The sequence below is a fragment of the Canis aureus genome, chromosome 3 (genome assembly GCF_053574225.1).
Source record: "Canis aureus isolate CA01 chromosome 3, VMU_Caureus_v.1.0, whole genome shotgun sequence".
NCBI classification, from domain to species: domain Eukaryota; kingdom Metazoa; phylum Chordata; class Mammalia; order Carnivora; family Canidae; genus Canis; species Canis aureus.
The window spans coordinates 83523421-83540375 of record NC_135613.1 but is presented as its reverse complement, the minus strand read 5'-3'; the positions used below and the strand labels follow the sequence as shown (position 1 = coordinate 83540375).

General features: G+C 43.3%; 1 protein-coding gene across 9 annotated transcripts in view; it reads left to right on the top strand.

Annotated features, from left to right (window-relative positions):
- ARHGAP32 (Rho GTPase activating protein 32) overlaps window positions 1-16744 on the top strand; it is a 291479-nt gene extending 274735 nt beyond the window's left edge. For all 9 annotated transcript variants that reach the window (XM_077894162.1, XM_077894164.1, XM_077894163.1 and 6 more), the window contains 5 exons: window positions 2066-2211; window positions 4675-4746; window positions 6607-7485; window positions 8162-9144; window positions 10679-16744. In XM_077894162.1, coding sequence (XP_077750288.1) covers window positions 2066-2211; window positions 4675-4746; window positions 6607-7485; window positions 8162-9144; window positions 10679-12931 — 4333 coding nt within the window. In that variant the 3' untranslated portion in view covers window positions 12932-16744. The remainder of the gene's footprint in view (window positions 1-2065; window positions 2212-4674; window positions 4747-6606; window positions 7486-8161; window positions 9145-10678) is intronic.
- The last annotated feature ends 211 nt before the right edge of the window (window positions 16745-16955 follow it).

Genomic DNA, 16955 nt, shown 5'->3' with positions numbered 1-16955 from the left:
GTTTTATTGCCTGGGTTAGGGAAGTGTTCAGCTATTATTTCTTCAGATAAGTTTTTTGCCTCCACCCCTTTCTCCTTTTGGGACTCCCATAACACAAATGTTCGTACGCTTGATGTTTTCCAGAGGTCCGGTTACCGACCGTCACTTTTTTAAATTCTTTTTTTCTTTTTTCTTTTCAGCTTGGGTGCTTTCTACTCCCCTGTCTTCCAGATTGCTGATCCATTCTTCTGCCTCCTCTGATCTGCTATTGATTCCCTCTAGTGTATTTCTCATTTCAGTTACTCTGTTTTTTAGCTCTGTTTTTTTTTTTTTATCTCTTTGTTAGAGTTCTCACTGAGTCCATCCATTCTCCTTCAAAGTCCAGTGAGCATCTTTGACCATCTTTGAACTGCTTATTGGGCAGATTGCTTATCTCTGTTCTGTTCTTCTTCTGAGGCTTTGTCCTGTTATCGGATTTGGAATATATTCCTCCGTCTCCTCATTTTTCTTTCTGTGTATTAGGTAGTCAGCTATGTCTCCCAGTCTCAAAGTGATGGCTTTATTAGAAGAAGGTGTCTTGTGGGGCCCAGTAGCACAGTCCCTCCTGATCACCAGAACCAGGCACTTCTGGGGTGTTCCCTACGTGGGCTGTGAGTGCTCTCCTGTTGTAACTGGGCTGGGACTGCTGTGGGTGTGCTGGGTGGGTGGGTATGGCTCTCCGTCCAGCTTGCCTGCAGTGACCAGCCTTGACCACTGGTGGGCACGCTGGTGGGCACAGCTGGATTTCCATGCAGTGGTCTGAGAGGCCTGGCTGTAGCTGCTGCAGGATTGCTAGTGCCTCACTGCAACTGCTGCTGGTATGCTGGTGGGCAGGGCGGGCTCCCTCTTAACCGAAGTTGTGCCTCTGAGGGGTGGCACAGAGGAGCGGTTAGAAGGAGGAGCACTTAGAAGTATAGGTGGGTTGGATGGGGCTGGTTTGAAGAGAACACCAACAAATGGTGCTAACAGGGCAGGTGGATAGTGTCAGAACTGGCCCCTGTCAATGTTGGGCCACCTAAGTTGAAGGAGGGCAAGAAAAATGATGCCTACCAGCATTTCCATGATTTCTTCAAAAATTTCTTTATAGAGTAGCAGTCAAGAGAGTAGATATTGGGATATGGACATACCTAGGTTCCAACGGTGACTCCATCATTTACTAGTTTTATAATGTTAAGAAAGTTACTTAAACTTGATGTGATCATTTTCTCAGCTATAAAATGAGAATAATAATACCTACCTCATATGGTTATTTTTATTTTAAATGAGCTTCTACATATAAGGCAGCATAGTGCCTGGTGTTCAATTTATGTTCATTATTATTTGTAATACTTTTTTCCCTTTTTGGTTTAATTCTGTTTACTCACACATGAAATCATTTTCTTTAACTCTTTTATTTTTATAGTTTTAATAATTCCTACTTCCACATATTTCTTATTACTTATTTCACTATGAGGTTAGATCTAAATATAAAAATCTGTATAAAAATTATCTTTATGACTAGTTATTAAAATCTATACATTTTATTTCTATGTCATGCTTTAGCTATACAGTTTAGCTACGCAGTGTAGAGTGTGCTGTATATATACACACACGTGTATATGTGTGCTACATATATGCACATATACAGTGGATCTGTGCTACACACGTGGCATGTACAGGGATGTGCGCTACACACATGACATATACAGTAGATGTATGTGCTACACATATGCCATACAGTGATGCATTACATACATGGCATACAGCAAACTTACATGCTACATATGTGCGCATATACAGATATGTGTGCTGCGTATATGCACATGTGCAGTGGATATATGGGCTACATGCGTGCACATAGACACTGGATATGTGTGCTGCATATATATACATGTGCAGTGGATATACGTGCCGCATGTGTGCACATATACAGTGGATGTGTGTATACACAGGTACTATTTCAGCTTTGCCTCTCTAGGCTGTTTGGTTCTTTACATCATTTGTTCATTTCCAGTAAGTAAAGATAGCCCCTTGGATATCTTAATACAGATTACTCTCTCTCTCATAGGAGGAGGCCTCAAAATAAAATGAAAAAGTCTCCTGTGGGCAGTTGGCGTTCCTTTTTCAACTTGGGGAAATCATCATCTGTCTCTAAGCGGAAGTTGCAGCGGAACGAGAGTGAGCCTTCCGAGATGAAAGCCATGGCTCTTAAAGGTTGGTGCTCTCTTGCCTCTCCTGTGCTCTGCTACCAGGAGAAACAGATGGCATGGCCATTCCACACTCCTCATCCTGTTGTGCTGGCTCTTGTTATGCCCCGTCTATGTGCCCAGTATATTGTGATGGTGTGCTTCAACACAGTGTGTCCACAGCTATGGTGCTATATATGAATTGTCTCCTTTTACCAATTCTTTATATCCAAACCCATACATAAATATGTAGAGTTATCCAGTTTCTTGTGGAAACTATAAAGATTAACTATAGTATGAATGTGGTTAGTATTTGTAACATATTCATAGCGTAGTTTCTATATTGTTAATAAAAAATAACTGCTGTGGTGTTTAAACTTATTTAATCTGTATTTTTACAGATTTAAAATGTGACAAAACCATGTTTCAATGTGCCTTTTAAGTTTATAACTCATACAACCAAGGAATCTGTCTTTTACTGGGTGACTCATTGATGAGAATATCTTATTGGATCAAATAAATCTATTACTGTTGTTGCAAATACTACTCTTAAAAAATAGTTTGAAAATCACAGTCTATGTATATTAACAGCATCTGAATATAGGAGGCATAATAGTGCTTGAATGTTAGAAATATAATGTTCAGTTTATTTAATTCATCATTCATTCAGTTTGTAGTCATATACTAAGCATGTGCTAGATATCTTAATAACAACCTGTCATTTAGAAAAAAACTTAAGATACTGCCCCTGCCTTCAGAGACTTACTCAGGAAATCATATGTATAAGAAGGTAAACTACATGCAGAATCATAGCAATTGAAAGAGATATTTGTGTGAGACATTTATGGTAGGATTTGTCAGTTCCTATGGGGAGAAGGGCTAGTGGTCAGAAATCTACTCTTTGACTTGGGTTTTAAAAGAGAAGTAGGGATTCATGTAATCAGTAAGGGACTGAGAAGGGTGTTTCAGGAAATGAGAGCAAAAAGTGTGCTCATGTGTGAAGCAGGAAACTTGGCTGGGTATATCATGATTCAAGAAGAGGTTTAGGTCATCGGGCCTTGTGTGCTTGCCAGAGTTTTGGTTTTGCCCTGCATTCCTTTATCTCCTGGCTTTAATATGTAACATGGTCATGTTTAGGGTATAGAGAGATGACTTCAGCAGCAGTACAGGGAATATATGGGTAGAGACTAAGCCTGAAGACTGATCAGTAACTAGGAGACAGTTATAGGTGTACAGCCAAGAAACAGTGAATGTCTGAGATGAGCAGTAGAAGTGGGAAATAGATTTGAGAGATACTTGGGAAACAGAGTCTACAAGGCTGGGTGACCAGATGATTGTGAAGGATGAGAAAAAAAAAAGAGCAAAGATAATTTTCAGGTTCTAAGTAAATGATTAGGGAGATGGCAGTGCCATTATTCATGTAGGGAGTAGCAGTTTCGGGAAGAAGAGTGATGTGTTCATTTCAGACATAGTGAGTTGGACATGCCCAAGAGGTGATTAGTGGCATGGGTCTGGAACTCAATAAAGGGGTTTAATGTCACTAGAAATACAGATTTGGAAGTCATCAGCAAACACTCAAGGGTGAAAACTCTAGAGACAGAGTTAATGGGAGAGCCTGGTGAGTGAGAGAAGCAGGTTGGGAACTGAATCCAGAGAGAAGCAGAGTTTAAAAGACTGGAAAAGAGTTGTCATGAGAGAGAGTAAGAAGAAATGATTAAAAGGGTAGGCAAAGAACAAAAGGGATGAGCACTGTTACCAGAAATAACAGTCGTGAGGTTTAAATGGAAAGCACCACTAGTGTTAAGCACTACTGAGAGGCAAATGAGGATGATATTTAACAAATAAGACTCAACAACACACATAATCAAGGCACCATGTTAGTTTCCTAGGACTCCCATAACAGACTGCACAATTGGGTGACTTGAAACAACAGAAATATATTTCCTCATTGTTCTGTAGAGTAAAAGTCTGAAACCTGGATGTCAGGAAGGCCACCTTCCCTCCAAAGGATTCAGGGAAGAATCCTTCCTTGCCTCTTTCAGCTCCTGGCATTCCTTGGCTTGTGGTGGCATCACCCCAATCTCTGCTTCTGTCTTTACCTGGCTTTCTCCTCCATCTCTCTGTGTCCTCTCTGCTGAAAAGGACACCAGTGAGTGGCTTTAGGGCTCACTCTAAATCTAGTATCATATCATCTCTAAGCATCGTGCTGGAATAAAAAAGCCATCACGCTAGAATAAAAAAGGAAGACATTTTAAAATTCACCTCGATTCTCAAGTTCATAATCCTTTAGAAAAGAGATTTTTCACGTAGGAAACCATGTGAAAACAATACAGCACCTTATACGACAGGATGCTTAAATTGTATATGATTGTCAAAATGTACAGCTAATCACTCTTGGAAGTTTAAATATGTGTAGAAAAAAACACTGTTCCTTTTCTGTACATATGTAGCAGTGAACAAAACTTCACACTGTTTGGCTTTGATTCCTCAGGTGGCAGGGCCGAAGGAACCCTCCGTTCAGCTAAAAGTGAAGAATCTCTTACTTCTCTCCATGCAGTCGACGGTAAGACTAAAAGCGTCAACCATTTTATTCTATATTTCATAAAAGAGCACAATTGAATATATTTAATAAATATATGTTTACTAAATAGGTGATAAGACTGCCATTTCCAAAGAATACTCATATCTATTTAGTATTGTCCACTGATGTCTTCAGATGGTACCAGTCCCTGATTTCTTCACTGTTGACATGATTGCATTTCAGTTGTATTCACATAAAAATCAGTGAAATGTTTTGAAGTTACCCATTTATTAATGCCCAGTGGAAAATGATGTTATTAGTACTTCTGTCTCTAGATTTCATGAAAGCACAATTTCAAAGGTATAAAATTAAGCAATTTTGATATTCAGACTGGCAGTCTTTTGTCTTGTAAATGGCTTAACCTGACATTAAATTTCATAGATCAAATTGATTATTGGTGGTCCTCATTATCTGAAAGTATGATCCTCCATACAAGGAGAAAACTTAGAAGTGAATCCATTTAAAACGGAATCCAAAATTTTAGTAAAGAATATATAAAGGTTTCATTGCAACTTGACAAAACTAAAAATTAGGAAAATAAATTGTTTTAGTCCCTACTTAGCAAAAGTCAGGTTACAGTTGCAATCATGTACTAATTTTTAGAATGAACAGAGGATTACTTCAATTGGAAGGAGATCAAACTTTTTTTGACAGAACCATGTAATAGCAAATAGGACATCTTTTACTTCATGTTTGGCTTATGCAGCAGGATTGTAAAGAAGGCCCTTTCTCCAAAAATAATCAGGAGCTACATTGATTCTTATGGGCTATTCTTGATCTGTTGGTATTGGGATCGTTTTTGAGGTATCCTGGGGTGCTATCTTCCTGGTCAAACTTCTTATCTCCATTTATTAATAACTATTGTAACTTCCAGATCCTCACTGACTAATGGCTCTGCTTATTTCAAGAAATCCTCACACATCCCTTTAGTTGAGTGTCTGACATCTTAGGGGTTTTCCAAGATTTTCCACTTCACTGTGGTTAAGAGAATGGTTCACAGATAAAATGAAGCGAGCTAGGTAGATGACACTATTAAGCAGAAAATAATATTTTAGTGAAGATTAATTGTATAGGTGGCCAACACATTGGTGAATATACATATTTATGTTAAGGCAGTTTCTGCCCTTTTTATAGCACATTTTCACCATGATGATTCTAATTGTTGGAATAGAGATATGAGCTTGAGGATTTCTGTTACCAGTTGGATGTGTAGCAATATCATAAAATAGTGTAACAGTCTACTCTTGAAGGACTCTGCCTGAGAGAGTTAAAAAGCCTATTCATACTAAGGAAAAAATGAAATTATCTTTGTTTAAGTATCTGAAAAGAATCCTGTTCTAAGTACGTATATATATACTTTATGGGATTGTGGAGATATTTTTAGTTGACATGTTTGCTTTTTAGAAATGTGAGTGTTAATGAGGATTTTTCCCCACCAAAAACAAAAACAAAACAAAACCCTTTTGCTGTGGTATATCCAAAGTTCTATTTAAGGTGGTTAATTCTATCTTAGAAACCATATGTGAGATCAGTGATAAAGCAAAAAGAAATGAAATCTTGCCCAAAGTCACAACAAGAGTCAGTGTTGGACTATAGTAATAAAATCTAAGAGTTCTGAGTCCTTCATTCTCCACCTGATGACATCAGATGTTTTTATTATTCAACATTTGGTTCGGGAGTTCCCTCTGTAGGCCCAGAGACAGTTTCTGGGAAGAAAATGAGAAGTAACATTTTCACCCAGTTACAGTGCATCACTACTGTACTAAGTAGGTGGCTTTCACGGTGTTGTGTATTGTGTATCCTGTACATTCATACTTTGATGTTGTTCTCCGTTTTTACCAGGTGATTCCAAGCTGTTTCGACCCAGAAGACCCAGATCTAGCAGTGATGCACTGAGCGCCTCTTTTAACGGAGAAATGCTGGGGAACCGCTGTAATTCCTATGATAATCTGCCCCATGACAATGAGAGTGAGGAGGAAGTAGGGCTGCTCCATATTCCAGCTCTTATGTCTCCCCACACAGCTGAGGATGTTGACTTGAGCCCGCCAGACATTGGCGTCGCCAGCCTGGATTTTGATCCCATGTCATTTCAGTGCAGCCCCCCTAAGCCTGAATCAGAGTGTCTGGAGAGTGGGGCTTCCTTTTTTGACTCCTTAGGATACTCCCAGGAGAAACCGAGCACCAACAAAAAGGATACAGAAGCAGGTGGTAGCCAGTCTCAGACTCCAGGAAGCACTGCAAGTTCTGAAGCTGTCTCTCCTCTTCAGGAGAAACTGAGTCCATTCTTTACCTTAGACTTGAGTCCAACCGAAGAAAAATCATCCAAGCCATCCTCATTCACTGAAAAGGTCGTCTATGCTTTCTCTCCAAAGATTGGACGGAAGTTAAGCAAATCACCTTCTATGAATATATCTGAGCCAATTTCAGTTACTCTTCCCACTCGGGTATCGGAAGTCATGGGGACAGTGTCAAATACAGCAACTCCAAATGCATCTTCTCCAACCTGGAACAAAAGTGCTGAAGACAGTGATGTCATAAATAGATCCCCCACCCAGGTAGTAAAGATGAAAACAAGTGAGAGAGAGGCCCAAGAAGGATGTGAGTCTGAAGCCCAGCCCCTAGACCAGGGGGCTGCTGCAGAAGTAGAATCGCCAGGGAAAGAGGAGCAGGTCGTCTCGAGCAGTCAGAGTAAGGCTGTACCTTCTGGACAGACTCAGACAGGTACCATTTGTTTTCCTCCATTCTTTCCTTAAGCTAAGAGGGATCTTCAATTCTATGTGCCATCTGTGCCTTTTAAGAGAGAAATTTACTCCACAGCTAGCCTTTTATCAAAGAGAATGTTTTTCTGGGTGGTGCTGTGATGGCTCAAAGCCCTAAGTTAAAATCAAAGAAAAATCCCCCAAAGGGCCAGTGGTCCTGCTTCAGACCTTCATAAAGTCCCCTTTTGTCTTTCAACAGTCAGAATTCATGGATAATTTTTGCACAACTTCGTAGCTCTTGATTCTGTTTTCTAATAAAAGTACCTGTATTCTAGCCTTACGAGTAAACCAGCCAGCCTACTCCATCAAATGTAAAAACTATCCTTAATAATCTGCAGGCACTTGAAGCTTGTTATCTAAGCAGTCTTTTCTGAGCCAGATGAGGGACCTGCTTCCCCCCCATCTCTGTAGCAATTCAAGAGGAGATTGCAATCTTTAAACACTTTGTTTTAGTTTTCCTTCTGAACCAGATGTGTTTTCTCCAGCATTTGCATGTGGGATAGAAGATCATGGATTGCCATTTTGAAATATGGAAGGCACCTGTTTTTTTAGTGATCACATGGGGCGCGTTTGGCTTTCCGTATAGGATAACACAAGCTACCTTTTCACTCTCATTTTTTTTCCCAATTTCCCACCAGGAGCAGTTTCCCATGACCCCCCTCAGGAGTCCGTTCCTGTCAGTTCAGTCTCTCTTATCCCACCACCACCGCCTCCGAAAAACGTTGCCCGCCTGTTGGCGCTGGCATTAGCTGAGTCTGCGCAGCAAGCCTCAACTCAGTCACTGAAGAGACCAGGGACTTCTCAGGCTGCTTATACAAACTATGGAGACCTAGCAGTAGCTGCACCGGAAGATCACCTGCCTAGCTCCTACTCTAGCGTTACTCTAGATAAAGCCTATTTCCAAACTGATAGGCCAGCAGAGGAGTTCCACCTCCAGAGCAGTGTATCGGGGAACTGTGACCAGCCCACGCCAGAGACAGCCACCATTGGGAGCCACACTCATGCCAGTGCGACTGAATCTGGGGAACAGCTGCACCAGGTTGACTTCCCAGGGAATCATCCACATCGGACCTATTTATCTGGGGACCCAGAAAAGGCCAGAATCACTTCAGTTCCCTTAACAGACTCCAAGTCTGATGATCACCTAAGTTTCCCTGAAGCCCAATCTGGGAAGACCAGTATGCCAACTGTCTCCTTTCTGGATCAGGACCAGTCTCAGCTTCATTTCTACAGCGGAGATCAGCCTCCTTCTTACCTTGGTGCATGCGTGGATAAGCCCCATCACCCGTCAGAACTTGCAGACAAATCTCCCACACCTTCTGGTTTGCCTCGGGACAAAATCTACCCTCCTTCTGGGTCCCCCGAAGAGAAGGCCAGCACGGCCACCGTGGCTAACATGACAACTGCTCCAGCAACAGCTGAAATCGGCACCAGGGAGGCCAACTGGGATGCGGTGGGTGAACAAGGCCCCGCCACCGAGTTCGCTGCTGCCACCCTCCAGCGCGCTCCGAGAACTAACCGTCCCCTTCCTCCGCCTCCTTCCCAGAGGCCAGCGGAGCAGCTGCCGGGCCTGGGGCAGGTACAAGCAGCAGCCAGCATAGGACTGAGTAATTCCCACAAGGTAAGGAGGGGAGGGGGTCAGGGAGATGAAATAGACTTTTTTCCGAAGGTATGTCACTTTTCAGCAGGGTGTGCTGTCACTTTTGAGTCACACAGGCCATTTCTGTTGAGTCCTGAGGCAGGTTTCCGTGAAACATTTCCTGTCTGAGGTTGGACCCTGCCTTTACCTTGATGCCAGTTTTTCTCTGAGAGAGGAGCAGTTACTCAGGGACTCTAGGTTAACTATACCTGCTGCTTCCTAAAGCATCTAGGTAGTTTATTCACAGCGATGCAGAGATCATGATCAAGTCAATCAGATTGGGCTTCAGGTGTCAGGGCTGCAGGTCGCCCCACCCCCCTCCGTCACTGACTCATCGTGGCTTTAGGCAGGTCATTTAACCCACCCTGCGCCAGTGATTCACATCTGCGCAATGAATGTGCTTTGTTCTTGAGAATAAAGCCTTTTTCCTTGTAGACTTTTTTTTTTTTAAAGACTTTATTTATTTATTCATGAGAGACTGAGAGAGAGAGAGAGAGAGGCAGAGACACAGGCAGAGGGAAAAGCAGGCTCCATGTAGGGAGCCCGATGTGGGGCTCGATCCCCGGTCTCCAGGATTACGCCCTGGTCCGAAGGCAGACGCAAAACCACTGAGCCACCCAGGGATCTCCTTGTAGACGTTTTAGAAATGTAAGAGATGACAGTGTCTTAGGTCTTTTTTGTCATTTTCTTAACATAAACCAGCAGGTTGTTCTGTAGTCAAGTATCTGCTTAGAGGAGAGAATATTGTATGTAGAATGCTGAGAATGTCTTTCTGACTTTCTCATGCTTTAGAAAAGTGCCCCACATGCTTTGTGGTCACCTCGAACTGAAGGGACTTCAGTATGTCGGCTTTAGTGGAGGATGATGCTATTTCTAGCAACTGCTTCTCAAGGATAGCATATTTGCAGCATTGCAGTGAGGATCATGTTTGACTTCAGTTGCTACAGACCAGGGTGGAGTAGAAAGTGGGGAGAGACCGTAGCCGATTAATTTGAATGGCGCATCAGACAAGTCACCTCATTACCCTTCCCTAGATTGGTGGGAGGTGCTTACACTGCTCACGACGTATAGCCGTGAGCCACTTCACAAATCTGTCTAGCTAGAATCAACTCTTCTTGTTTAACAAAATGTTCTTGGTGTTGAGACCGAGCTAGACAGGTAGACCCGGTATATGGTTTTAAGCGTGACTATACCTTAAACCTCTGTTTTGGTCTGCACGTTGAGATAATGTCAGGGCAACCTCGTCTCATGTTTAAAGCTTATCACGAATTAAAACTCTTTTCCAAAGATGGTAATGGCTGTTATACCAGGTGGCAGCACAGACCTTTTCCTGGCGGTGAGGACAGACTGGCCTCCTGTCTTGTCCAGGGCCACCACATGGCTTGGGAAGTTTCAAGCTGCTACCCAAATAGCCTCCACTTGTGGGTTACAGATTGAAGATCCCACACTTGTGGGCTACAGATCCCACAGAGGGGAGCATAAACAGCAAGCTCATAATATGATCATCTTTCCACAGGTTCAGGTAGTTCCAGCTCCGGAGAGACCACTTGAACCCAGAGCCAGGGATGACCCCACACCTGCCCTTGTCAGCGATGGCAGCGCAGCTGCTCAGTGTCCCGCCTCTGCTCCTGCCGTGCAGCCAAGCCTTCCCGAAAAGTTGCGGGAAGGTGCCCGGGCCCCACCGCTGCACCTGCGTGCTGAGTCTGTCCCCGTGTACCCCTCTTGTGGCTTTCCCGCACCAGCTCCCCCCACCAGGACAATGGAGAGTAAAATCGCCGCCGCCGTACACTCCAGCAGCACAGATGCTCCCAGCACTTCCAGTTACCACCCCTTTGTCACCGCGTCCTCAGCTTCCGTGGACGATGTTCTCCCTCTACCACTCCCTGTCCCACAGCCCAAGCATGCTTCTCAGAAAACGACCTACTCCACCTTTGCGAGGCCTGACGTCACCGCCGAACCCTTCGGTCCAGAAAACTGTTTGCATTTCAGTATGACTCCAAACTGCCAGTACCGTCCCCAGAGCGTACCTCCACATCATAATAAGTTGGAGCAGCACCAGGTGTATGGTTCCCGATCAGAGCCGCCAGCCTCCATGGGCCCTCGTTATAACACATACGTGGCCCCGGGAAGAAACGCGTCCGGACATCACCCCAAGCCGTGCAGCCGAGTGGAGTACGTGTCTTCCCTGGGCTCCACACTTCGGAGTAGTTGTTACCCTGAAGACATTCCCTCATACCCTACCATCCGGAGGGTGCAGTCTCTCCATGCCCCTCCGTCTTCCATGATCCGCTCCGTTCCCATTTCACGGACAGAAGTTCCCCCGGATGATGAACCGGCCTACTGCCCACGACCCCTGTACCAGTATAAGCCATATCAGTCCTCCCAGGCCCGCTCAGATTACCACGTCACTCAGCTTCAGCCTTACTTTGAGAACGGTCGGGTCCACTACAGGTACAGCCCATACTCGAGTTCCTCTAGTTCCTATTACAGCCCAGAAGGAGCCCTGTGTGACGTGGATGCGTACGGCACGGTGCAGCTGAGGCCCCTCCACCGCCTACCCAATCGCGACTTTGCCTTCTACAACCCTAGGCTGCAAGGAAAGAACTTGTACGGTTACGCTGGTTTGCTCCCGCGCCCCCGGGCCAACATGACTGGCTATTTCTCTGGTAATGACCACAACGTAGTCAACATGCCTCCGACGGCTGATGTAAAGCACGCTTACACCTCGTGGGATCTTGAGGACATGGAGAAATACCGCATGCAATCCATCCGGAGAGAGAGCCGCGCTCGGCAGAAGGTGAAGGGGCCCGTTATGTCCCAGTATGATAACATGAGCCCGGCCGTGCAGGATGACCTGGGTGGGATCTATGTCATCCACCTCCGTAGTAAATCCGATCCTGGGAAAACTGGACTTCTCTCAGTGGCAGAGGGAAAGGACGGGCGGCACGCAACCAAAGCCGTCAGCCCCGAAGGAGAGGACCGCTTCTATAGGAAGCATCCAGAGCCAGAGTTCGATAGAGCCCACCACCACGGAGGATATGGCAACGGACAGTCAGAGAAACCCACCCTCCCTCAGAAGCAGAGCAGCCTCAGGAACAGGAAGCCTCACGACATGGGTTGTAGCCTCCCTGAGCACAGGGCACACCAGGACGCAAGCCATAGGCAGTTATGTGAGTCAAAAAATGGGCCACCGTACCCCCAAGGAACTGGCCAGTTAGATTATGGGCCCAAAGGGATTCCAGACGCTTCCGAGCCAGTCAGCTACCATAACTCTGGAGGGAAATACATTCCGTCGGGGCAGGAGTCTCTCAGACTGAACCACAAAGAGGTGAGGCTCTCCAAAGAGCTGGAGAGGCCTCGGGCCAGGCAACCTCCCGCCCCAGAGAAACACTCCAGAGACTGCTACAAGGAGGACGAACATCTCACCCAGTCCGTCGTCCCACCCCCGAAACCAGAGAGGAGTCATAGCCTGAAACTCCATCACACCCAGAATGTGGAGAGGGACCCCGGTGCACTCTACCAGTACCAGACACATGGCAAGCGCCAGAGCAGTATGACTGTTGTGTCCCAGTATGATAACCTGGAGGGCTACCACTCCCCACCCCAGCACCAGCGAGGAGGCTTTGGAGGAGGAGCAATGGGGACGTACATGCCCTCTGGCTTTCCCCACCCGCAGAACAGGACATATGCTACAGCTTTGGGTCAGGGGGCCTTCCTGCCCACAGAGTTGTCCTTGCAGCACCCTGAAACACAGATCCATGCAGAATGAGCCCTGGAGCAATAGAGTTGAAGCAGCCTCTGCTGGACAGTGGACTGTTCTATTTTTTTCAGTAACCAAAAAGATTAAAAGAAAAAAAAAAGCTACAATCCGCCCTCCCCTGACCACATTAAAAAAAAAAAAAAAGAAAGAAAAAAAAAATCACCATCTTTTTCCCTCTTCCCTGCTTCATTATCATTTTCCATCTCTAGACTGTGATTTTTGTCATTAAAAAAGATCTGAATGATTGTAAAGCACTGTGTTGAAAACCTAGTGAAGAAATTTGTCACAGACCATACTTGCCATATGGGGCTAATTTGTCAGAGCCTGAGGACTGCCTTTAACTGAATTTGAATTTACCTTTGTCCTTCTTAGTATTTGCTATATAGCGCAGAGCGGTTTATGTCTAGTTCCGGGTAGGCTTTTGCATTTTCCGTTGCATTCCTACTGACACACTAGCCATGCAGCTTGCCCAGGTCGACACTCGGTTTTTATCACTTCATTCTCCCTGACTTTGAAGGGTCTCGTGTGTTAAATTAGAACAGAGGAACCCTGATCCTTCAGATGAGTCTGTCAGACAATTAGCACAGTATAATTTTTTAAAAAATAAATAAATAAAGGACTGAAGACTTTAAGCATCTAATAAAGAGTCATCATAAAATATCAGGCCATTTAGACCCAGACTGAACCATGTTCTTTACGTTCTTAACTTCTCAGAGTCCTCCCTCGTAGTACAGTGGGCAGGCTGATGTCAACTGCAGAAGGGAAGGGATTCTAAAGTCGGGAGTAAAGAAACTTCTTAGGCAGAAGTCGGTGAACTTCATTAGCACCATGAAACCCTTTCAGTGCTTCTAACGTGTTGCCTGCCTTCAGTTTTTTTTTTTTCCAATGATATTTGGTAAATTGCAATCCTAGTAAAACATTTCATGCCATTTGTTCTCCTAAAGCAACTTTTTCTTTTCTTTTCCTTTTTTTTTTTTTTCCATTGGGGGGAAAAACAAACCCCAGCATGACTTGACTGGATAAATACACATAATTTATCATGATTACAAATTTACATGTTAATTTGTGTTTCTGAACCAGAGTACAGGTACCAGTTTCTTGGGAACTCTTAAAGTAGCTATGAAATTACTGGTTAGCAAACTGAAAGCCCCTGCAATAATTACACGTAGCACACCACCCCCATTTCACCAGTTGACGTCCTAAGGAATTCGTGTGCCGTTTGCTCCCTATGCACTGGAGCGGTCACAATTTTACTGTAATTGCCATTTTTACACCAGCATTTCAGGTATAGTTCTTAAAACTCCGTGAGCATGTTAAACATGTGGAATACCCTGGACTTCCTTTTGAAAGTCACATTCCCGGTTCGACAGCGGTCTGGCCTGACTCCACTCCATCTCCGCACCAGCCCCCCACCCCCACCCCCAACATCCACGCCAGACCCACAAGGCAGTCCTATATTTACAAACACGTTTAAATTGTCATTGCATTCCATAACTCTCAATAATACTTGAGTTTTATACATTCACATGTTTTAAAAGCGCAGTTTGTAGAAGACACTAGGAGAATTTCATTCCATTTGCTGGATGATTGCTGCTCTGGCTTTTTAAGACTTGGAATTAACTTTTATTTAGAGCAAAGGAAGAAATCTTTTAAGAGGCTAAATTCATGCTGCTATTATTGCTGTGAAATTGTATAAAGATTAGGATTCATGCCAGTTCTTTTTTTTTTTATTATTTAAAAGAAAATCATGTGATTGCATTTTAAGGGTTTATATTTAGAAAAAAAAATAAAGTTTTAAGAACACAGTTATTTATATGTGGAAATACTCTATAAGGTTTTCTTTTGTTTACCCAGAGAAATTCATTCAATAAGGATCATGGTAGCAGCCCTGACATACTGACCTGTGGAAGGTCTGGAAATGTCTCTACATTACATATGCAGACCCAGTGGGAATAGAATCACAGTGTTAGGGAACCTGATAGGATCCTTCACACAAACACATCAAGTGCTATATACAGGAGTTTGATCTTTGGCGAATATGCAGCACTAACTTTTTTTTTTTTTTTTAACCTTAACCATCTTTGTGTCACGTAGGCAACCCATCGCCCCTCTGAGATCACACAAGCCCTGTAAGTTCTCACCAGCAGCATGGAGTGTAGGAAGGAGCCAGTATGACGAGGAGGTACAGAAGGAGTTAGGAACTGGGATCCCAGAAGGAAGCGGCTGAAGGAGTCCTGTCTAATTTTAATATTTGTGGATTTGTTGTCACACACATTGTTTACTCCTGAACCTAAGTCTCTTTTATGAAGACGGAGGTTAATTCCTCAGAACCAGTACTTTATTAATGTCCTGTGGGCTTAGAAATATCAGGTGGATATTTTGAATACAGAATAACAACTCAAATTTACTGGTATAATCGTGAAACACCGGCTTTAGGTAAAATCTAGAGTTGTTCCATTTAATGTACGTAGTGACAGCCTTAACTTTGGATTCAGTTTTTTTGAGGGACTTTGCCTGTATCTTTCCCTTTCTAATACTGTAGGGTAGAAACCTTGTGGCAGGTTACTGTGAGCCAGGCTAACTCAGCACAGTTCACATGGTGTGTGACTTCGCAAACAGTTAACAGTTCAAATTTTGACATGGAGCATTATGATCAAGGAAATGGAGCTGCCTTATGCATTAGACCCATAATTTAATTCTATTGGTATTTTCATAGCTGTGTCTCCAGATTGTATCTTTTTGGCAAAATTCTGATGTCACAGTTTGGTTTGATTGAAACAAATACTCCCGGGATGTCTGGCCAGAGACTTTGCTAACAGCCCCAGAGGTGCCACTTTCTTACTAATTTCATCTGAGCCTTATTGCTTTAATGTATTCAGTTTGCTTTTAAAGACGCAAATCCCCAGGATGGTCCCACCAATAGGGCCTGCACATTTTTAGAATGGCAAAGCATTTTTTAAAAGTTAGGGTCAGGTTGAAAACTTCTAAGACGACTCTGTTAAAGAGGGACTGTCAGATTGGGAATGGAGATAGAAGGGTAGGTAACCACATTTGAAGTGGCAATAGATGCATACGATGTAAATTGGAAATTTGCCCCTTGAGTGATAAAAGGAGCCTGCAGGGTCCATATATCTGTTCCCCGCTTTGTTTGTCAATCATCCTTCATTATGTTGGCAAAGTATCATCTGAGCAATGTGTGTAAGGAAATTATAATGAAAGCAAAAGTATGTAAGAAAAGTTACTTCCAAATGGTTAGAGGCATGTGATTTTCAGTACTGTGTGTTACGGAAACGTCAGGAATGGTATATTTTAATGTCAGTGTGCACAGAGGGTCTTTTTTCCTTTTCTGATTAGTAACTGTTAGTGTTCAAAGAATAAAAATGGTTGTTTTACAGTTTAGATTCTAAGGTAGCAAAACCTGATTTTTCAGCCATGACCTGCATGAGAGAAGCATCCTAGGAAGTCTTAGATCATACCTTTGAGTTCTTAACTTTAATTTATATAGTGTTTTTTTTTATGTTTTAATATTTTTGTGAACTGGTGTAAATTGTTAATGCATATAAGCTTGTGTATTTTTGTAAATAGTTTTGTGATTTATTTCTTGACCCATATGTAAATATTTAGAGTCTCATTTCTTCAAAACTTATTTGAAGCTGAGTTGTGGGCTTGGGGTTTTGTTTGTTTCTTTGTTTTGGTTGGGGGAGGGGGGAGAGCAGAGATTTTGTACTCCAATAATCCAGATGGAGATATCTTGTGGTTTAAACCAAATGTCCCACTGAAAGCAATTCAAATATCAACAAAATTATTTCAGGTTAAAACAGATTTCTTTGTGTATGTGTTTCCTTCTTGCCCTAATATGACTCTAACAAAATGGTAAAACTGGGGTTATTCAAAAAGGTACGTATATAACACATTATGATACCAAATGGCATACAGTATTTGAAGGAAGGGGTTTAATGTCTCCTGTTTATATCTGTTTGCCACAGTGTGCTGCCTGGCTGGGTTTTCTCCTGGTCACACGGGCTCTTTAGAA